This window comes from Protopterus annectens, chromosome 11.part0 (genome assembly GCF_019279795.1).
Source record: "Protopterus annectens isolate FY-2018-M chromosome 11.part0, PAN1.0, whole genome shotgun sequence".
Taxonomy (NCBI): Eukaryota; Metazoa; Chordata; order Ceratodontiformes; family Protopteridae; genus Protopterus; species Protopterus annectens.
The window spans coordinates 984,663,805-984,688,634 of record NC_056745.1 but is presented as its reverse complement, the minus strand read 5'-3'; the positions used below and the strand labels follow the sequence as shown (position 1 = coordinate 984,688,634).

Genomic DNA, 24,830 nt, shown 5'->3' with positions numbered 1-24,830 from the left:
TGTAAGAAACTACCTGTGTCCTTTAAGACTGTAGTCACTGTATCCAAAACTGGTCTTAAATTTTTCTAAATATAAATCAAAAGGGGGTCAGTAGCCCAGCCTCTACTAGAAACTATTGGATGCATGGGGGGCATACCAAATCCTTGCTTACTTTTGGGAATCCATACAGGACTGGTATCACTGTGTGCTTAACCACAAAATAATTATACAAATCTTCAGTAATACGTTTTGTCATGCATAAGTCAAACAGGTAAAACTCCATTCATTTCATAATACCAGACAACTAACATTTAGTAATCAAATCATACACTGCATTGTCACTCAACATCTCAAGCATTCTTTTAAAATAAACAGTTTTGTCTAATAGCACTCTACCCCCTCCCTTATCGGCTGGTTGAATTTTTATTGAAGACAGTCCTTTTGATTCTCTCAGTGCCTCATATCAAGTTAAAAAATGTACAATTATCTTTGCTAGACAAAACTGAACATATTTCATTTTCACAGACATTAAAAAATACTTCTTTTTTAGCAACTATATCTTAATGCTTATAACTGGCAGGGAATTAATGACCACATTATCATTGCTCCGTTACTTAAGTCGAAGGCACTGAATTGCTAACTTTGGTTAATATTTTATTCTTGAAATGTACATAATTTTATTTTAGAAATGTATATACTTGTATGAAGTTTAGGGTGTTTATGTTAGGGTTCAGATTTTATAGGTTATTTAATGTGAACGCTTTTAGTATTTATGTAAGAATATGAATCATTTTTAGAAGTGTTTTTATTATAAGTGTGTAGGTGCATGTCAGATAGTGGTTATGCCACTTTAAGTAGTTTTGCTTTTTATGAATTAACCCATTGTCAAATGATTTGCATAAGATGATGATTATAGAACTTTGGGAGTTTTTGAAATTTTAATTGTCTGATGAAGTTTTGTACATACAGAAGGAGCACTAGGATAGCTGTTTCCACTGATATAATGCTTTAATATAACACAACCACATTGTTAGCACCAACACCACATACATAAATGCTAAAACACGGGTACCTGTCAAATCTTTGAAAGCTCAAAATTTCGAACGTTACATGGTCGAGACCAAACGTTTGAAATTTTGCGTGCTCGAAGATAGACTTTCAACGGCACCGTACGGTGCAGATAGGGAGAATTTCCCTTTTCTGCACTGAAGTGCTATCTCGGAGTTGGTATATTTAAGTAGGGGGGTGGGGGGTGTACGGGAGCGTGCCCCCCTGCCTACACTGTGCCTACTAAGTGTTTTTTTTTTTCTGTGCTTTCTTTTTTTTTTTTTTTATGTTTGAACATCCAAATGTTGAACATTTGGTCTCGACCATGTAATGTTCGACATTTTGGATGTTCGAACATATAACATAGACCCTAAAACACAGTATGTTTTCATCAGTAGTATCACAGACTTCATCAGACAACAGATACAGCAACATGACCCTTAATATATACCATTCTAATAAACCTTAATTAACTAAATTACCTAATTATGTCCAATAAAAAGTATTGTTGAAAACCAGTGTTTAAGAAACTATAAAACTGCTTGCCAAATGCTATTAAACATTTTGAATGTTCTACACATTAAAACTTGAATACATACATCAATACATAAATATGTAGAAAATGTTAAAACATTAAAAAATGTTAAAAAATACACTTGTTAAATATGTAAAGAATATTTAAGAGTATCTATAAAATATAAAAATATAAAAATGCAGGTAAGTAGCACCATCTGGTGTTGAAAAAATAAAAAGACAAGAACTTGTATTACTAAACTATGTAAACATAAGGATGATAAAAGTGTGTTTAAAACATGGACTTACATGTATAAAAATACAGTTGTTTATAACTTAGGAGATCTTAATTTTAAAATTGGGGCAAGGGAGACCATGTCATTTAAACCTGGCCACCTGTTAGCCTCGAAGTTTAATTGCCAGTAAACCTCTCTGTATTCAAGTTGGGTCTCCCATGGACCACCCCTGACATCCTTAGGGACTTCTTCTAACACAAAAAATGTAAAATTAGCATGTGGGCATGTTAATGTGTGTTTGTAAAGTGCAGTTCTAAGATTCTCTTTTCTTATACCGTATGTATGTTCATAAATCCTTGGTGCAGCTACAGCTGACCCTACAGTGACTACTACTGAGCATGACAACGCATTTATTTTGGATTATAGTGGAGATGCCCAAGTTGTCAAAGAAATTTTTACCAAAGAATGAAACAGATTTGCTAGTTTTTCTGATCTTAGATCCATTTTTGACAAGCCCTTAAATATGTATTCTGGAAAGGATGTAGTATTAAGGATATAATGGAAAACAATCGGACTAGTGATGGTAGAAAAGGCAGGCGTGGCACATTCAAATGTGTTTTTTGCCAACAGTGCCCCTTTATTACCAATAAATCTGAATTGTATATTAACAGCAGGGATAAAATATAGTAGCAAAATTTTATTATAATTGTGACACCAGGGGAATAGTGTACATAGCAACATGTGGAAAGTGCAAAGCGTTCTATGTGGGCAAAACTGACAGAAATCTCAGGAAAAGGCTTTATGATACATATTTATGTATTTATGTATGTATTTAAGTTTTAATGTGTAGAAAATTCGAAATGTTTAATAGCATTTGGCAAACAGTTTTACAGTTTTTTATACACTGGTTTTCAACAATATATTTTATTGGACATAATTAGGTAATTTATTTAATTAAGGTTTATTAGAATGTTATATATTAAGGGTCATGTTTCTGTATCTGATGTCTGATGAAGTCTGTGTTACTACTGATGAAAACATATTGTGTATTAGCGTTTATGTATGTGGTGTTGGTGCTGGCAACGTGGTTGTGTTACATTAAATCTTTATATCAGCGGAAACAGCTATCCTAGTGCTCCTTTTATTAGTGTTATTTTGCGCGCTGTTTCCTCATTTCGTTGATTTTGTACATACAGAACGAAAGCACTTACATTTTCAGTCTTTGTGAAATAAAGGAACGTGCAGTGGAAAAGTTACTTCAGGACTGTTTGTATAGTATAGCCAGTTAACTGTGTGTTTGTGCTTGTCAACTTTATTTTGAGGAGTTTTCTTGTTGCTGTTGTGGATATGTAAATCAAGTTTAATTTGTTGTCAGTAATCTAATTGCTAGGATTTTAAAGTATTGCAGTGATCTCAAAGGCTAACCTTATGAAGTCAGCCTAAAATTTCATTATAAGTTACCACTAGTTGTAAGCCCACAACTAGTGAGAAAATTCTTGCTAACTCTCAATGCTGCAAACAAAGCATGGGACCTTATCAATCAAATGTCTTCCTCTTTATCTTCTAAGGGGTGTAATATGCATTATGCCTAGGTTTCTTGTACATTTCATGACAAGATGTGATGTTTTTACGTATTGTAGTAAAGCGAGTCTGTGACAGGTCTGCTCAACAGTAATATCTGCAGCAATGGTTCAGTTAAAATACATGTATATAAACAAAATATTTACATGTAGAACAAAATTCTACAGTGCAATAAACACTGTTTATGTTTTTTTTCAGAATACGTTTGTTGTGTTATGTGTTGTTTCCTCCTTGCAACCTTTCTTGCATTGTAGAAACAAAAAAAAAAACATTTAGCATTCACATATAGGAACATGCATAAGATATAAAATGTATAGTTTGACTATTCTATTTGCGTCCCATTTTGCATAGTTATAATTATAGTATTCTTAGACAAAAATCACATTATTATAATCTTAAGAGTTGTATTAGATGACTGGTAGAAGAAAATTTTGAAATGTTAACTGAAATTCATGTAACCTGTCGACTGCAGTGTGTTTAATTTTAAGGAGTGTATTTCCGTCCTGGAATGTGTTCGCAAATAGTTGTGGCATTGTGTAAATAGTTGTGGTTTACTGGTTTGGTTTACATTCATTATGTTCGTTTTTGTGATAAACTTTAACAAAAGTAGTTCAGTTAAAAAATATATGATATTAGTACAGTTTAGAGAGGGTATGACATTAAAACAAAACCGAGACAAAAAAGTTTGGTATATACTTATATTTATGCAATATCCTGAAATTATCATGGAAATATTTGATTTCATAGTAACTTGATCATGTTTTTTATTGTCATTGGTTTAATGAGTTATAATTTGCATTAAACAGTTTATCTAAACAACTTATTTGTGCATGGATTTTTCAGCTGCTGTATTACAGCTTCTTAAGAAACACTTTTTAACTCAAATAGTGATGATTACATTTCCGTTTCTTAATTCGTTGTTATTTTTGAATATCCATATTGAAATTGTAGACCTGAGTTTTCCAGGTTAATAGTATAATGAAATTTATGCCTTGTAAATTTGCACAGGTGTGAACACTTTATCCCAGCTGAGTAGCAAAGCTCATACAGTGTACACCAACAGTTTATTGAACGCTACAAATTCTACCACATTTTCGTCCACCAACAGACTTCATGAGATACAATACAAGATAATTTTCTGTATTATCTTTAAATGTGGAGGAAAGCAAACTGGTTTACGACTGCCAACATTTGGCAAAAGATCTGAGGTCTATGTATTTTTTCAGGTGGATGCTAAATACTGCCAACTTTCAGCAGTGGGGGGGTTACCTGGTATAGATTTCGATGACAAGAAATTATGTCGTTCTGCAAGTTATCCTAGCAGTAATATCTGAGATATTAATTTGGGAGGTTTCTGAGAGAGAGACTGCATTTTATATTCTGCCTTAGACCTGACAAGGTCCAGTCACCACACATCTGCCTTGCTATGAGTAAGTAAGTCTAGGGAAACAGTATAATTCTCTTAGATATAGTCAGGAATATAACAAAGCTTACTTTAGATATTTTTCTTTATTTATTTGAGACTATCCTGCAATGTTGTTTTAAATATTTCCTGTGATTTTGAACTCTGATATCACTCTAAATATATATTGAGTATTTTCTTGTTCTTTTATGGTTTATTATTAAATATACATAAACCTTTCCTTGTGGCTGATCTGTCTAGACATATTTAAGTTCTGAGAGTACTTGGATATTTATTTGGTGACATTGTGTAAGCCACTTCTAATAGCCTTGCTCTTGGTCAAACTACAATTCATATTGATAGTAACATTACTCAGTAAGATTGGACACCTTTTGTTAAGGGCCTTAAAGTAGCTGATAAGGACATGGCTAGTGGCAGTGATAACTACCCTACAGTCTGGGCAGAATGGGGCATAGCTAGTAAACCTGTACTAGCCTTTTCCAGGTGTGTATGTATATAAATCAAACCTCAAAGTGTGTGTGTGTGTGTGTGTGTGTGTGTGTGTGTGTGTGTGTGTGTGTGTGTGTCTGTCAGCTACTTGGCAGGGACATGAAGCACTGGTTGGACAGAGAGGGTGCTGGAGCTCTTGGCTTGACCACTCAGCTGGAATCTCTACTCTACAGCTGTGCCAGTGGGCAGTCTTACTGGGGATCTGGAGAAAGAGGGAGAAACCATCTCCGGACTGACTGTGGTCTCTGTGTGCTCTTAAGGGAAATTGCACTTTACTGTGTGTGTACTTGTCATTCTCCCAATGTACATCCCCCACTGATACTAGTCTTGAGGACTGAGGCTCCTTGACAACTGTTGACAGTGATGGGGCATCACATTTATTGGATGGCAGTGGTGGGATATCCACATATTAGGATTCAATGGTGTAGATATTGAACTTCTGTAGCCTGTAAATAGTGGTCACTAAGGAAGGTGTTTGTACTCTGAAGCAGCCACACAGTAAAAATTCAGAGTTTCATATCACAATAGTTTTATTTATTTTTTGTAAGCTTAGTTAGTCAGAGAGAGCAGGCAAGGATGTCAGCCAAGGAGTATAGCAGGGTGACAAGGAGTCAGTTGGCTGAGATGTGCAAAGACAATGGACTGGTGCATGCCAACCTGACTAAAGAAATGACTGCAGCCTTAGTCACAGCTGCATCACAGACCAGAAACCAGGAGGACAACCAGACTGGCCTTGGGGATGCACAGCTCTCAGAAAATGGACAGTTCAACCTTTCCACAGAGGACTTAAAAATCCATCTAGAGTTAAAGAGACTTGAACTTGAGGCCAAACATTTGGAAATAGAATCAACACAGAGACTGACACCACTAGAGGCTGAAGAAAATGAGGGACTGAGATGTTTGCAGGCTGAAGAAAATGAGAGGCATAGGCAACATGAAAAGGAAATGCTGCAGGGTCATGGAGTAATGGGAAAGGGAGTAACAACAAAGGTCAATAAATTTCTTCCACAGTTTACAGAGGTTGATAATTTTGATAGATTTATTCATATGTTTGAAAGGGTGTGTAAACAGTATAATGTTGACTAAGGGCTCTGGGTACAGTTCCTGACCCCCTTACTCCATGGTAAAGATGTAACTGCTGTTTCTAATTTGCCTGATACTGATTGCTTAAATTATAATATTGTTAAAAATTGTTTATTAGAGTGTGTTAAGTTAACACCTGAAGCTTATACAGAAAAGTGTTGTGAGCATAGACGCAAGGCAGATGAAAGTATGTCTGAATATATTGCTGAGTTAAGCACTTATTTTCATAGGGGGGGTGAATGGGTGGCAGATCAACACTTTTGAAGGGCTGGCAGACCTTCTAGTGAGGAAACAAGCCCTTAACACTTCACCTGAGGACATGAAAATCTGGTTGACAGATAGGGAATGCAGGACTGCAGATGAGCTGGGGAAAAAGGGAGACCTATACCTAGCAAGCAGGGCATCACTGCACAGGAAAGGGATACCCAGTGCTGTTCATGGGTCTGATGGAACCCATGGTGGGCATCCTAAACTGCCCCAACAGAGTCTGCCAGTAGCATGGGAAGCCACTACTTCAGGTATACAGCCAGGGTCAAGGGTTAAATGTTTTAAATGCAACCACTGTGGCCATGTACCATATAGGTGTCCACAGAGGCAAAGTGGGGAGCAAAAGGTGGGAGAGCCAGTAAGTGGGAATGCCAGAATGCCAGCAGTAAGTTGTCTGGAGACAACAAAGGTACCAAACTACCACAAGAGGTTATATCCTATCTTATAAGATGGGAAATAGGCCACTACTAAGAGTGACACAGCCTCTGAACTAAACATTGTGAAGCGTGCAATGGTTAAAGAGGAGAAGTTGTTGCTTGGACAGTCTACACCAGTCAGAGCTTTAGGAGGGATCCCATTCCAAATAACTTTGGCTAGGGTTCACCTTGACTGGGAGGGTGGAAAAGGAAGCAATCAACTAGGTGTGTTTGAGGATATCCCTGCAGATGTGTTGACATGACAGGGAATGATTTTGATAATGCAGTACCTTGTGTGCATGCAGTTACATGCACTCAGGCTTGGAGACAAGCATGTGGGTCTGGTAGTCTGGGTGAGACCCAGACAGACTGCACACTTAAAGCCAGGACTGGTGAGGTGGCTACTTCAGGGAGGAAGCTACTTGTGGCACTGAGACTGAAGGTGAGCCACAGCTGCTTGTGGGTACTGATGTTCCCTTGGACAGAGTGACTGCAAGGGCAGAGATGAGAAGTAGTACCCAGGCTGACAGTGAGGCACCTCTGTCAGAAAATACCAGAGTTCCCATGGAAGGGGAGCTGGGGAGGGTTAAAAAGAGAGAGCTGAGACAGGCTCAGCTCAGCTCGCAGACCCTGCATTACAAGGCCTGAGGGAGGTAACTAATGAGTTGCCTGATTCTCAAGGAAAGAGGGAATCTGTATACTGGGACAAATGGTTACTGTATAAAGAGTGGACTCCTGAGGGAGGGCTAGAGAGTGAGAAAATACAGCAGTTGGACGGGCCCAGAGCCTACCATCTGGCACTTCTAGCCATAGCCCATGACATTCCCTTTGCAGGTAATATGGGCATAAAGTGTACAAAGAGACATATTATGCAGAATGTTTATTGGCCTGGGATTTCCAGGGATGTAACAGGGTACTGCAGGATGTCTGAGCAGTGCCAAAAAGCAGGCAAGGCAGGAAACAAGATCAAGGCTCCTTTGATACCTTTGCCTGTGACTGAGGGACATTTCAGGGGGTAGCTATGGATATTGTGGGGCCTCTGAGTACCCCCAAGTTTCACAGGGAAGAAGTATATTTTAGTGGTAGTAAATATGCTACTAAATACCCTGAGGTGGTAGCTTTGTCCTCCACTGAGGCAGAAAAGGTGGCAAATGCTTTGTTAGAGATTTTCAGCAGGGTAGGTTTCCCAAAAGAAATACTGACTGACCGAGGTGCCAATTTCATGTCAGACCTGCTGGCTTGTCTGTGGGATAGCTGTGGAGTGAAGCACCTAAAGACCACCCCCTACCATCCCCAGGCTACTGGTCTTGTTGAGAGGTTAAACTCTACACTAAAGACCATGTGATGGGCATTTGCAGACCAGTTTAAGAGGGAGTGGGACAAATATCTGCCCCATCTGTTGGTTGCTTGCAGGGAGGTGTCACAGGAATCCACATGTTTTTCACCCTTTGAGTTGCTGTATGGGCATAGGGTGAGGGGACCTCTAGATTTTATTTATGATGAGTGGGAGGGTGAGTATGAATCCCACAAGGAGTCTGTTGTGGCAAATGTCCTAAACCTCAGACAAGGCTCATGGAACTCCTGGGCTTGGCCCAGGAGTACCTGGCAGAAGCTCAGCAGCAGAAAAAGACCTGGTATGACAGGAATGCTCGAGCTAGAGAGTATGCTTTAGGACAGCAGGTTATGCTTCTAATTCTTGTCAGACACAACAAGCTGCAGGCAGCTCGGGAGAGACCCTTCAAGGTGGAAAGGAAGGTCAGTGATGTTACTACATGGTAGAACTACTAGGCAGGAGACAGGGGCAGAAATTGTACCATGTTAACATGATGAAATCTTACCATGATAGAGAGGCCCTTGTGCTGAGTATTTGCAGTGGATGGCAGGAGGAGTCTGAGGTGGATCTGTTGTCTGATCTCCTCAGTTAGGCTCTGACTGCACCTCAATGGAAGGGGTAGCAATGTCCCAGCAGCGATCCCCTACCCAGGTTCGAGAAATACAAGCAGTGTTATAGTAGTTTGGGGACATGTTCACTGGGAAACCAGGGTGCACCCACCTGGTGCAGCACCATGTAGATACAGGACCCCAAAGACATATTAAGCAGGCCCCTTTTAGGCTGCCTGTGAAAGTCAAACAGACTCTGGGAGAGGAGATACAGGAAATGTTGGAACTAGGAGTAATCCAGGACTCCAGCATTTCCTGGACCTCCCCAGTGGTGCTGGCACCAAAGAAAGATGGCAGCATCATGAGCACCAGGTTCTGTGTGGACTACAGGAAATTAAATAGTCACACAGAGTCAGATTCTTACCCCATGCCTAGGAAAGATGATGCCTTAGAGCAGCTGGGTGGGGCTAAATATCTTACCACTATAGATCTTACCAAGGGCTACTGGCAGGTGCTCTTGACTCCCAATGCAGGAGAGAGGTCAGCCTTTGTGACTCCTTTCACAAGGAGTGAGTTCACGAAGATGCCCTTTGGGATGAAGAATGCCCCATTGACTTTCCTGAGGCTGATAGATTGTATCCTTGCAGGAGATTTTGTCCTTGCTTACCTGGATGATATTGCCATCTATAGCCATTCCTGGCAAGAGCACCTTCAGCACGTCAGGGAGGAACTGGGCAGAGTACGGAGGGCAGTGTTAACCATTAAGCCCAGTAGGTGTCAGGTGGGTATGACAGAGGCCTCTTACCTTGGACATAGAGTGGGGAGTGGCAAGATCAAGCCAGAACCTGCCAAAGTGGAAGCAATTCAGGTATGGCCTTCCCTTGTTACCAAAAAGCAGGTGAGGGCATTCTTAGGGAAAGCAGGGTACTGCAGAAAGTTTGTCCCCAATTATAGCGACATAGCTTCTCCCCTCACAGACTTGACAATGACAAACAGGCCAGATAAGGCAGTGTGGACCCAGCATGTGAGCAGGCATTCCAGAAGCTTAAAGGAGCTTTGGGTGGACCCTCTATGTTAGCCAGTTCAGATTACAGCAAAGAATTTGTTGTGCAGGTGGATGCTTCAAACCATGGGGTCAGGGCTGTGCTCATCCAGGTTTCCTCAGAGGGAGAAGAGCACCCAGTGGTATATCTCAGCCATAGGCTCCAACCCAGGGAGGAATGCTATTCAGCTGTAGAAAAGGAATGTCTAGCCATAGTGTGGGCACTGCAGAAACTTCAGCCTTATCTGTATGGAAGGAAATTCACTGTAGTTAAAGACCACAGTCCATTAACATAGCTACATCAAGCCAGCCAGCAAAATGCCAAGTTACTAAGGTGGAGCCTAGGGTTGTAGGCATATGATATGACATTGCAGCAGCACAGTGGGGTTAGCAATGTCAACACAGATAGGCTGTTAAGATAGGGAATGGGGTAAGCAATTCCCAGATAGGCTTATCTCTCTCAAGCAACGTTTCTCAAGGGTCACTTGAAAAACTAGCTTGAGTCTTCAAGGGGGGAGAAATGTCACAAAAGGAGATACTGCCAGCCCATCTATCTGGAATTTTGTAAATAATTATACTTTATTTGTGACTATCAACATGATTCATATAAGATATTTGTGTACAAATGTATTAAAGCTGTATGTCATATAAGATGGTTTGTACAGACGTGTGCTGATGAGGCATTTTACAAAGAGCTGTTTGAAATGTATCCATAGTGTACCCTACTGGAATAGAACAGAAATGTATATACACTATAGTTACTGTTTAAATGTATATATTTTAACAGTGGAACCTGGAATACAGAAGGTTAACTTGCAAAACTTCAGAAAAATAGCTGAAATTAAATTAGTTTATGGCCATGCAATAAAAAGATGTTATCTTTTAGTTTCAGTGCAGCAGGGGACATAATGTCTATACTAGAGAAGTTTTCTGTATTGCCTTTAAATGTGGAGGAATGTAAATTGGTTTACGACTTCCAACATTTGCCAAAAGATCTTACATCTATGTATTTTCACAGGTGGATGCTAAATACTGCTAGCTTTTAGCAGTGGGGGGTTTACCTGGGATAGAGTCAGATGACAAGAAATTATGTAATTCTGCAAGCTATCCCAACAGTAATATTTGAGATATTAATTTGGCAAGTCTCTGAGAGGGAGACTGCATTCTGTCTCAGACCTGACAAGATCCATTCACCACACATCTTACTTACTATGAGTAAGTAAGTCTAGGGAACAGTATAATTCTCTTAGATATAGTCAGGAATATATTTTAGATATTTTTCTTTATTTATTTCGGACTCTACTGCAATGTTGTTTAAAATATTTCCTGTGATTTTGAACTCTGTAAATATATTCTGAGTATTTTCAGGTTATTTTACTAATTATTATTATTAAATATACTGTATTTCATTGTGGCTGATCTGTCTAGACATATTTAAGTTCTGAGAGTACTTGCATATTTATTTGGTGACACTGTGTAGGCCACTCCTAAATACCCTTGTTCTTGGTCAAACTACCATTTGTATTGATAATAAAATTACACAGTAAGATTGGACACCTTTTGTTAAGGGCCTTAAAGTAGCTGATAAGGATGTGGCTGGTGGCAGTGATAACTACTCTGTAGTCTGGGCAAAAGGGCCATAGCTAGGAAACCTGTGCCAGCCTTTCCCAGGTGTGTGTGTGTGTGTGTGTGTGTGTGTGTGTGTGTGTGTATGTATAAATCAAACCTCAAAGAGTGTGTGCGTCAGCTACTTGGGCAGGGATATGAAGCACTAGTTGGACAGAGAGGGTGCTGAGATCTTGGCTTGGCCACTCAGCTTGGATCTCAACTCATTAGCTGTGACAGTGAGGAGTCTTACTGGAGATCTGGAGAAACCAGTCCTGGACTGACTGCGGTCTCTGTGTGCTCTTAAGGGAAAAAAGTCTATATCTCAAAATTCCATTCTCTCTATATTCCTTCAGGTGAAAAGTACTGTCTAAGAATTTCCTCACCTCTTAGGGTATCATGAATCTTGTCCCCCAAATCCCCTATCCATAGTCCCAATAATTTTAACGATTCTTGTGGATAATCCCCATCCCAGTAGAATGTCTTTCCATTTTGCAAAGCAATCTTAATTAGTCAACTTCGCTACACCCTTAGTTTGTGCTGATCTGAAATATTTTTGGAGGCATGGGACAGCTAAGCTGCAGTTGTCTTTTGTCAAAATCATTCTTTGACAACCTACTCTGTCCTTCTTGCTTTTTCAAATAAACTTCCTACATTAACTTTCTAGCTTGTCCCAGAATAGCTGTAATAGGACAGAGAAAAAAGCTGTACGTATAACCAGAGGAATGATAAACATCTTAATCACTTTAATTCTATAATATAAATCAAAATGTAACACTTGCCATTTCTTTATCCACTGCTGCACTCTTTTCCTTACTTGGTCCCAAGTCTCATGTGATGATTGATCAGACCTTTGGATGATCCACACCTCCAAATATTTTATCTGTAGTATGACTTTATAACTGCAGGAAATTCTGTACAAAGTCATGAGTTGGTGTCACAGCTTTTGTCTTGTCAAGATACATTTTATATCTTGATATATATTCAAACTCCTCCATCATGCTAAAGAAGTTCTGGTCATCATTTTCAGGCCTTGTTATATATATCAGTACATCATTCATGAAAAGTCCTATTTCTCCCTCACACACACACACACACCACTGTCAACCTCTAATCTCAGATTTTATCTTACATGCCAGAGGTTCCAAAAAATGTCAAATAATAACGGTGACATCAGCCATCCTTGGTGTGCTCCCCTTTCCACTTGAAAACTCTTAGACAATCTAGCATTTAGTTTAACCATCAAAGTTTCCTCAGCAATTGCTCCCAGAATTTCATTTCCCAAATCACTTCCCACAAGTAATCCCAGTGCACCATAATAAATGCATTTTCAGCATCCAAGGTCACTATTACTAGGTCCCTGCACTTGACCTGTGCCAGTTTATTTATAATCTTTGTCCTAAGAATGTTGCCATATATTTGCCTACCTCTCACAAAGCTGCACTGATCACCCTTTATTAATTCTGCTATAATTCTAGCCAACCTATCTGCCACTATACCCGTGAAAATCTTACAATCATGGTTAATTATCATGACCGGGCGATAAGATACCAGCTGGCTTAGGTTCTTCCCTCTTTGAGAATAACATATATAATTGCCATATGTCAGATATGTGGTATCACTCCACTCACCATACATTAAAAATCATGTGCCAGATTGGAATAATAATATCTTTAACCTTCTGCCACATTTCAATTGGCAACCCATCTATTCCAGGGTTTTATCTCTAGCCTGTTTTTTTATTTAAATCTCAGTTTTTTTCTTTTTGATAGGAGTTATCATACTTAATCCATCCTGCTCTTGTAGCTTTTGCAATCCTAGTCCTCTCAAGTAGCTTCTGGATCTCCAGGCCCAGTACATCCCTTTTTTCTTGTTCTTATACAATATCTTATAGTAATCATGAAATACTTCTTCTATTTCCTCTGGTGAAACAGCCATTTCACCTGTTTCCACTTTTCTCAACTTCCAAATTCATCTTTCCACTTTCTGTTGACTCAAATATAATGCTAACATCCTCATCTGTTTATGACCTTCCCCTTCATAAAACAGTCTCATTACTGTACATTTAATTTCTACCTCTTCTTCCACTTGTAATTTCCATAGTCTTGTCTTCTCACTGTCATTAACAAATGACCACTTTATTTCACTGATTGCTTTTGTTTTTCAAAATCTATGGCTACTGACCAATGTATAAACTTATTTGTGAACAGCCTTCTGGTGTTCTCATGCAATCTTAGATGCATGGTCTGCCCCCAATAAATTTCGATTGATTCCTGTGATACATAAACAGAATTTTAGGTTAACTCAACTTGCTAGTACTTTAGCATACACTTTGGTGTCAGTAGGTATCAGTAAAATGGTTCTAATATTATCTGGTGTGGCCTATGTTTACTGGAAATTTGTAAGACAGTAACAAGTGAACAATTGGATAAATTAATTACCTTCCTATCTGCATAACAAATCATGAAGTAATCTAGTTATGTCTAGTAAGAATTCATATTGTAAGACAAAAGCAAATCAACACAGAAAATACAACAAAACTGACTATGAATATAAGCAAAATCCAGAGATAAGTCAGTAAGGTGGATGGTACTTGCAGACTCTTGTAGAAATAAAACCAGTTTTAATAAAACACAAAAAGATGAGCACTTTCACAAAAAAGGTTGTTTCATCAGACCCACAACAACAATTACACAGCTGATTTAAATATTACAAACAATTATTCAATAATTCAACCTCTTTAACATCAATGCAGGTTTTAAAGAAGTATTGTCATGCAAGCCCATACCCCTGTTAGCAGCCAAAGTAAAAATCCACTTCAGTTCTATCAATTCAGTACAAGCCCTTACATCACCACCTCTTATAGTACTACAATATTTCTCTAGTACTAAAAATGCCACACTCATACAGTATGCTGATGATTTGACTTTAATCTGCTCAGCTCCCTCTCTTTTCATTCTCCACCAGACCCAGGAATCCTTTAGCTCTGTGGAAAGTTGGATCACAAATATATAACTCATCCTTAACCCTAATAAAACTAAATTGTTTTTATTTACCCCCCACAAATCAAAGTCTGCTCCTCTTTCCTTTTCTATTACTTCCAAAAATGGCACTATAATTTCTGCTTCTGTCCATACCGAACACCTCGGTGTTGTGATTGACAAAAACCTTCGATTTGATGTCCATATCTCTCAAACCATCAAAAAGGTTCCCCAAAAAATGGGCTCATTATACAGACACAAAAACTTCCTCTCAGATCAAGCACACATCACCCTAGCCCAAGCTCATCTTTTGTCCAAACTAATGTATGCAGCACCAATTCTTACCTATATCAGAAAACGTGACCTTGACAAACTTGTCATGCTATAATAATACTGCCAAATTTGCTAATAACGCCACCTTCAGATCCCATCATTGTCTAGCTCTAAGGGACTTAAAATGGTTAGAATTTCCTCAACTACTAAATTACCACCAACTGGTTATTGCCTATAATATTTTGAAGTATCCTGATAAAGCCCCATCACTAAGTCAACTACTTACCTACTATGCAACAAATCGGGCACTCTGCTCTAGTGACAAATCACTTCTATGCATCTCTAGAGGTAACAACACTGCTGGAAATGCACTATTCTCCCACACTCCCCATCACTGACCTCTATCTCCACCACCTCACACTTCAAAAACTCTTTAAAAATCGCATCTCATAAGCACCTGGCTTTGCCCATGCATAAACTAAAAACACTGCTTCAGCTCTGTGGAAAGTTGAAAGGCTTATTACTTGACTAATGTAAATGCTACAGTTGTTTATCCCTTTAATATAGGTACTTCATTTTAACATGATGTATGTAATGACTCTCAATGCTAAATGTATTTAGTCTGTTCAAATGCTGAGTTGTATCCTGTCTGTTTTACATTTCTGTCTTACTAGCTGGATTTTTGCTGTTATAATGTGTTATTATCAGTTTTTTACTACTATGTATTAAATTCTAGTATTGCTGTTAATATATGTGGAGCTTTTCTCCCCGAGCCTCCACTGTAAATGGATCTGGTCCAGTCAGACTGTCCCAGTTAACAAATGTAAAATAAAATAAAATAAATAAATATTATGTTTAGTTAATGCATTTCTAGAATCACTTCTATTAATAGTATAAATATGTTATTTTATTCAATCTCTAAGACATCTACTTGTCTTACCAACATAATATGCATTGCAATAGTCACATAGTGCTAGGTAAACTAAATCTTTAGTATTACAGTCTGCTCTAACATCAAAATAAATACATGTCCATTCATAGGGTGCACAAACACATTATCTAGCTTAGTATATCTGCAGACATTATAACTACCACAAGGACGTGTTCCTCGTATACTATACTCTGATCTCCCTCTATTCATATTAAAATCTTTATAGCAAAGCAATCTTTTTAAGGAAGGGTTGTTCTTAAAGGTAAACCGTGGTTCATGACCCAATACCTCTTTACACTTATCATCAGACATGAGAACCTTCCAGTGCTTCCTAATGATGTTACATACAGCACTGGAATCACCAGAATAAGTAAGGGACATCCTCAGACAATTATCGTGGGTCATATTAACAAGCATAACTTCATTATTATTAAAATAGTTGCAAGCTCGACCATGTGTAACTGACACTACTTCATTCTGAGTATTGCTAATGTCACATTCTGAATAACCACGTTGCCTATACTCGTCAGCCAAAGTGTCAAAAGAGGAGTACATGTCACTATCTCTGGTATGTAGTCTTGCATGTCTAAAAATTGTCCTTTCATAACATTCAATTTAAGCCTTTTTGGATGCATGCTCCATGCAAATGAAAGTCCCAAGTTCAATACCTGTCATTCTATTTCAGTTAGTTCTATACTTGAAAGATTACTAATCAAGTCCTCAGTATTTTGGGATGTACAACAGGGCTGAATTCCAGCTGCCCCTGTATCTGCAGTCGTTTTCTGTTCCTGCTCCGTGAACGCCCCCTCTCTTTCAGCCTGCCTATGTTCACACACTCTGGTAGTTGCAGGCATAGAAAAGAAGAGTGATTCGTTGACATTACAGTGTCATTATTTTGTGTGAAGGTGGGACATTCAAAGAAACACTGTTGTCAGCACGAGCATTGCTAGCATTAAAAGTAGAAAGTGAAGCATGTGAGTTACATTCATCGGAGTTAACTATATGCACTGGTTTCTCAATTATATGCCCCATAGTTCCAGCATCTTTTAAAGTCTGTATGATCTTATCACCAACACATTCATTGTTCGCATTATTCACATTAGAATTATTAACAACAATTACATTTTCAGATCGTTGCAGAGGGGAATCTTTATGTGATGTTTTTTTCTGTCCTAGGCCATGAAAAGATTCTACTCACTTTAAAATCTGCAATATCATGTAGAAGTTTCCTTTTTTAGTATCATGTAAACATTTATCATCAAGATGTCAGAAAGAAGGGTATGCAACCTTTCTATATACAAATCAGCACTAAAAGAACCATTAATACTATTCAAGTCTTTCTGAATCTGTGCATGTAATTCAGTTTCAAAAGACTGAGAAAACTTTAGCAACATAGGTCAGCCGTTGCCATTGCATCTGTTTAAATTTATATAGATTGTTCTCAAGACATCTAAAAACAGTTCTAAATTCACTCGACTCAGTCTCTGTCATAGCAGCATTAACACTTATTGAACTCATATTTAATTTAAATGGATGCAATGGCAACGGCTTCACTTTGAGGCTTGCCTTAAGTTAAAGGCTGCACCTAGAGGGTTGCATGTATGTAAAATGCAGACCTATGGCAATACATTTCCCAACCTTCTTAAAGAATGGCAACTCTTGAATTTGGAGAGGAGCGCTAAATACACTGAGCTGTTGCTAATGTTTTTTTCAGCCTGTTGAATCTGAATTACATGCAGCTGTAATTCGGCCCTGTTGTACATCCCAAAATACAGAAGACTTGATTATTAATCTTTCAAGTATAGAAATAACTGAAAGAGAATGACAGGTACTGAACTTGAGACTTTCATTTGTACCTAAGAAAAGGGCAAAAGTTTTTGATGTTTTATTAGACCTGAAGCTTTTTGTATGGAATATAGCATTGCGACTGATGTTTGCTAACAGTGTTAATGTACCCTGTTTGAGGAAACCGAGTCAGTTTATACCATTAAATCCACCTATAGCTGAAGCCTTTTCAAACTTTTGTGAAGAGGAATTATATCAGCTATGTAATGAGCAGCATAGTGGTTTTAAACATGGCTTTAAATGTAATCTCGATAGGGCACAATTTAAAGCATTGAATGTATTGATTCAACGTGATGATTTGTACATTCATCTAGCAGATAAAGGGGGTGGGATAGTGATTATGAATATAAATGGCTATGTGACTCCTATGTTAAATATGTTATCAGACTCAGCTACATATTTCAGATGTGCTAAGAGTGATATAGATTATTTACTGCATAGATTAAATATTTCACTGCAAGATATGTTTCTAGATGGGACTATTACAAAGGAGTCATTTGATTTTTTCATGGTTGAACATCCCCTTACTGCCAATTATATATGGACTTCCTAAGGTCCATAAGACCCTGAACAACCCCCATATGACACCTATTGTGTTAGGAAGGGGTTGGGCAACAGAACCTCTTTCTATATATGTAGAGAGACTGTTATGTCTTGTGGTTGAAAAGGTTGAGAACATATTGGTAGAGATACTAAGCAGTTTCTTAAGAGATTAGTGAAATGGTCTACTGAATTTGCTTTTTTTTATTGTCTTTTGGTGACTATGGACGTTACCTCTTTATTTACTGTCATTTCAAATGATATTGGAATTGAGTTTGTAAGGTTATTTCTTCATCAGCATACTGATTATCCAGCATGTAGAATAAGTTTGATATGTTTTCTTTTAGAGTTAGTTTTAAACAAATAAGTAACAGCCTCATTTATTCAAAGCAGGAAAAATAAAAATAACAGAATTTATTATGTAAGCGCTTTCACGGTATTCACCACTTCATCAGACATACGTTCTCTTAAAAAAACAGAAGCATTTTAAAACCATACCAATTAATGACATCACAAATCAATTAACAAATTAAAGACACATTGTCAAGCACATAAGACATTTTTTAAAACACTATGTTAAAAATAGCAGCTAAGTGTTTCATCATACTTTAATGCTTCAGGGGTCTCTCTTTCAGGAAGGGTTTTAGGGAGACTTTGGCATTCAGCCCTGGAGGTCTGTCTGCCTGAAGTTTAATTATCCAATTTTGCTCTGCCACTTCAGTTTTGTTTTTAAAGTCTCCTCCCCTTATACCTTCAGCTAACACTTCTAATACAAATAAACTAAAGCTATGATTCATTCCTTCTTTTAAAACATGTTGTGCCAAGGCACTAGTTTCTTGTGTGTTCTGTACATTCCTGTAGTGCTCAAGCATCCTGTCTTTCAGCATACGACTGATTTTACCAATATAGTATGCATAACATACCTTACAGAAACTTAAATAAACCACATGTTTTGTCCTACAATCAGCATAAAAATTAAAATCAATGTTAAAGTGCAATGTAGGGTGTTGATAAAATTCACCAGTATATACATATTTGCATGCACTACAATTTCTGCATTTATGTGTACCATTTCTTTCTGAGGGAATTCCTTGGTTCTTATTTAGATTATAGCAAAGATGCCTTTTAAGAGATGTATTGTTGTTAAATGAAAAACGTGGTTAAGCTAGATAATGTGTTTGTGCACCCTATGAATGAACATACATTTATTTTTGACGTTAGCAGATTGTAATACTAAAGATTTAGTTTACTTAGCACTATGTGACTATTGCAATGCATATTATGTTGGTAAGTCAAACAGATGTCTTAGAGATTGAATAAAAGAACATATTTATGCTATTAATAGAAGTGATTCTAGAAATGCATTAGCTAAACATAATATGAAGGAAGGAAATTTGCATAGATTTACATTTTTAATGCCAGAGAAATACTGTAATACTCTAAGAGGTGGTGATGTACTGAAATGATAGAACTAAAATGGATTTTTACTTTGGCTGCTAATAGGGGTATGGGCTTGAATGGCAATACCTCTTTAAAACCTGCACTGAAGTTAAAGAGGTTGAATTATTGAATAATTGTTTGTACTATTTAAGTCAGCTGTGTAATTGTCGTTGTGGGTCTGAAGAAGCAACTTCATTGCAAAAGCACTCATACTTTTGTGTTTTATTAAAACACAAAAGGATGAGCGCTTTTGTGTTTTATTAAAACTGGATTTATTTCTACAAGAGTCTGCGAGTATCCATCCGCCTTACTGACTTACCTCTGGATATTGTAAGATGGCTGAAGATTACTGGTTAGTCCAGTAGGGTCATTTTTTTCCACAAGGTTTAATGGTTAGGAAATCTCCAATTTCTTTAATATTTCTATGCTAAATTCTACTATGTGTTATGGTATCAGGAATGAAGAACTGAAGGAGATTTACTAGTTTAAAAACTTTTGGAAAAATTCAGTTATTACATTATATATTGCTGTAGGCCAGTGAAAGATAAAACATTTTATTAAGGCTAGAAGGAGACATTCTGTGGTCAGCCTTCCATAGGTTTCCTTAGGTAATCTGTACCCCACAAGAATATAAATCATAAATTTATACATAGGCAGTTTTTAAATAAGAATTCGAAGCAAACAAAGTTAGAGGTATGGTGGGATGCATACACTGAGGCATCGTGTATAGAATCCGTTATCCCTTCTTTGCAAGATGAGTCAGTGAGTAGAGAACCTTGTAAAGTCCTAGAAATCTCTTTCCTGTAATGGCAGAAATTCAAGCACAAAAATGGTGCAGAGAAATTATATACACTTTTGGAGAAAGAAAGGAGAAAAACAGACACTTCAGAATCCTTTAACTTTGTTAAGGGTCATCAAAATACAAGAGAGAATGAAGTTTAGAAAAACAGAGGGAGCCAGAGAAACATCCAGAGGTTGAGGAATCAATGAAGGAACACTTAACTCAAAAGTGTATTGTTAAGTAGTGACTTTATAGGAGAAGTGACAAGAACTGATCAGTGGCATTATTGTTGGACATTTGGTGATGGAATCAAAGGGTTAAAACAATCCTCTTTTCCTGGCATAAGACAGAAATGTGATCAACTACACAAAGATTCTCCGTATGGGACCAGAGCTAGCCCTAAGCATCAGCTAGAGTGCTGAAATTGTCATAATCTGCTCACTGTTGTAGTAAGACATTGCATGGAGAAACGTGATGGTTTGAACTGGCATGCCCATGTTAAGAGTGTAGACAGTATATTTACTCAATTGTAGCCCATGAATGGCTTTTGTGTAGGTCTACAGAGTATTCCATTAATGTCTAGGTCCTATTTGTTTCATGCACAGTTTATAAAAATGAGCTTACTCTTGTATTTGCTCATAAAGACATATTATCACTATTTTACTTTTTTAGCATGTTTTACCTTCATCTTATTTAGCATTATTTTGTATTAGCTGATTTCTACAATGTTTGGAAACAGGTATAAAATAAATATAATTTTTAACTTGAAGTTGAATAGAATGGCAGCCTTGATGTTCATCGGTTCCTTCAACTCATTTATTCTTCCTCCATCTACACATAAAGATGGCGGAGAAAAGTTCAAAGGTGAATGTAATATTCATGTTAATTGAAATCTGATGACTTCTTGTCTGTTCATAAACAGCTAAGCTCCATGGGCCTATAGATGAATACTAGCAAAGCAAAACCAATAATTTTGCTTGCTGACCACTTTCCCAAAAGGCAAAGGATACATGATTGTATGCCTGCTAGCTTGACCATCACTTCAATCAATAATTTATTATTTTTTCTTTTTATCCCTTTGCAAACAAATATAGCTGACCATCAGCTAGGTCTTGCTCTAAATTCCCTTACCTTAAGTGATCTCATTATTCCTCTTTGAGGCTGGAACTCCCTGCCACACTCATTCTCAAGTTGGGAAGGGGAAAGCTAGAGTGACAGATGCTGGTAACATCACAGAAGCTATCTTAGTACACTGGGGAATTGTTTGGTATGATGTTACTGGGACAGGCTGCTTGACATCACCTGAATCACTGCACATACTGTCAACTAACTCAAACCACTCTGGTCAGCCGATTTCATGGTTATCTGTGCAATTACAGTGCTACTCCATTACAAGGGGAGTGTTGTATCACATGTAGAAACCCCATACTTCTTCCTTGGAAGGGAATGATGACAGTTGCTGCTCCATCACACGCCACCTCACATTGCTCTTCTAGTGACCAAAACACTAATCAAACTCTGAGTCAGGGCACTCCTCTGTGCCATGAATCCATGTTCCATCAATAATTCTTCCATTAAAAAGACCAGCACCACTAAATTTGTTGGCTTCATCAGTGACACTCATCTCAAGTTTGACTTGAAGATAAAGAATACCTTATCTAGAACAAAACCATCATTCTACACATTTTTCAGAACCAACTGTCCATGCCAGAAGTCTACTTCAAATATATATACCTTCTTCATTCTCTGCTTTATTATGCACACTTACTAACTTTCATTCATCAGTTTTGCATAAGTTTGTACAGGCCTATAATAGGCTGGCAGGTATCTCACTGGTGATTGTGGCAAAATTCACAACTGCCTCTTTAACCTCTTTTGTTTTTGCAGTTTACATTGGCTAGAATTTAACCAAACCCTGCCCTCACTTCAGATCATATTTGTTCATAAAGTACTTGCCTCACTCAAATGTTCTTTCTTATGTATTACTTGACATTAACAAATGTTAATATCACGGATACAAAAAGTATAGTAATGCATACTTTCCTACTGCAATAAGCACAATTTTCCACAGTCTCCCTAAAAATGCTACTACAAGACACCTCTAATAACCATTATTTTCCCAGTGAACATGTCTACAAAGAATGAATCTAAAAGATAACACTCCTATATTAATACAGAAGAATACAACATCAGTCGGTTTCAAACATAGCTCTGCCTGCTGGATATTGTCTTCTGTAAATATGAATGCCAGAACAGAAATACTTATGTATAACTGCAGACACTAATATGTACTCATACTTCTAAGAATATACTTTTTTTTATTATGAAACAGTTATACAAAGTGAAGATTTTAATATGTTCCTTCACTCAGGCTTTCAGGATCCTCCTTCAACATACAACATTTAACATATAACAATAAAAACACTTAGACATGCAGTAGAATATATCTGCACTACTTTAATAAAGTACCAGAAAAAATTAATGCAAATTGTTCTGGTATTATATTAAAGGAGTGTGGATACATTCTACTGGGCATCTACATGTTTTTAGTTGATTGGTGTTTATCTAGTTCCTGGTCCTTAACATATAACAATACTTTTATAGCTTTTTTTTCCACAGAAGGAATCTTTGAAGTTTAGACTGATTTGAGTGATTTTACGTGGTTCACTTAGTGCTGTTTAATGTATTAGATTGTAGTATCTGGCATCAGTTTCTGTAAAGTGAGCATTAATGTAGTTCCATTGTGAAAGTGGACTTGAGAAAACTGACATCAAGGATTCACAAAATGGCTACAGACAGTATGTTTCAATGATGCGGTTTACCAAGTTGAATCATACAGATCAATAACTTACTTATTGTATGCCTTTGTCATTATTCAAGCAGAGAATTTAAACATAACAGTATTAATCAATAATGAATGTTAGAATAAGTAAGTCATAAAAAATCATTCTGATCCAAGTGTACGTATGAGCACCCTGGAACTTAGGACAATGTCCATGCATATCATTTACTGGGGCAGTAAATACACAGAACTAAAAAAAAACAAAAGTTTATAACAAATGCATTATAAAAGAAGTATCAGCCATTACATTTATTTTTGCATTATGAAGGTCCATACAATTTAGAAAGTACATATTGAATTCCTAGCAGCACACAGCATTTGTACAAGACAAAGCTGAATAAAGATTATGTTAAATCTCATGTACCAATGCATAAAAACAAATTTAAGTAAACAAAATAAAGAGAGATTAACTTTCTAAGGAACACAACGTGTTATTTTCTTTACCTTCAGTTTCTGCTGGTCCAAGCCCTGGCTGTTTTATTAGATCTTGGCCATTTGCAACAGTTTTCCCCCTAAGAACAAAACATTTGAAGTATTTATTTTAACCAGTTGCAGAAATAACTATCAAAAATGCACTTGGACTACCTTAATGGACACATTTTAGTTAATCAATACGTTACACATATTTTCTGATATTTCAATTTTAAAATATTTCCTCCATTTCTTTGCTTGCACCCACTAACATAGAAAGAAAAAGTATGGTTTTATATCACAGAACTTAGCTGAACAATTTTCTGATTTGAGCATTTTTTATGTAAGAGCTCCTGAAGCCTAAAATGGGTAAAACACACTGACTGAAACACTGGGTCAATGAAGTCTGTAACAAAAAGTATTTGTTTTTTGGAAAGGTCAAGACCACCCCCACACCCCCACAATAATACTTACATGTACTTATACCACAGTTGCACAATCTTAGAGGAAACAGAAAAGGCCACACAGACTATTCACTTACACTGCAAGCGTGCAAAGTGAAACTGCACCAGGAATGATTTTACATGAGTAACAGTGATCAGGAGTTCAACAGTGGGGAACTAAACTGGTGTAGTTGAAACTTCATCCACGTTTAACTAAGGGAATGGTCAGCCATTTACAGTATATGTAGCTGAAATGAAATTTCCAGACTATTAATTATATGAAGCACAACAGGTAGCTGAAATGAAATTCCCAGAGCATTAATTGCATGAAGCAAAAAATGCCAAGCAATGCAATGCCAATCACCGCTTTCCATATGAAATCATTACCAGTGTGATTTCTAACTGTGATTCCTTTGTTTTTGGAGATTTCTCCCATCTTTGAATTGTTACAACTGTGGAGATGAGATAAATGAAGGGTATGCGCTCTGGTCTCTCATCAATGCAAAGTGAACAACTTAAGAATTTATAGCAAAAAAAAAAAAAAAACAAGTTGAAGATCCTTCGAAAAATAAATAAATGAATAAAATAAACAAAAATGTCTTCATCGGCAAGTTGCTTTGTACTATTGTAACAAGCAGCTTGCTACAGCCATGACTGCAAATACAGTATCAGCAATGCCAGTACTGCACTCCCATACCAGCTGATTGAGCCCCCAGCCAGCTTGCTCCTAGGGCAGCTCCCCCCTTCACCCTACCCTAGTTACAGTTCTGGCAGCATGTTT

General features: G+C 37.4%; 1 protein-coding gene across 2 annotated transcripts in view; it reads right to left on the bottom strand.

Moving 5' to 3' along the window:
* The window catches only part of PCLO (piccolo presynaptic cytomatrix protein), a 2,606,742-nt gene that overhangs the window by 189,141 nt on the left and 2,392,771 nt on the right, over positions 1-24,830 (bottom strand). For both annotated transcript variants that reach the window (XM_044088356.1, XM_044088355.1), the window contains exon 21: positions 23,640-23,707. In XM_044088356.1, the coding sequence (XP_043944291.1) occupies positions 23,640-23,707 (68 nt within the window). The remainder of the gene's footprint in view (positions 1-23,639; positions 23,708-24,830) is intronic.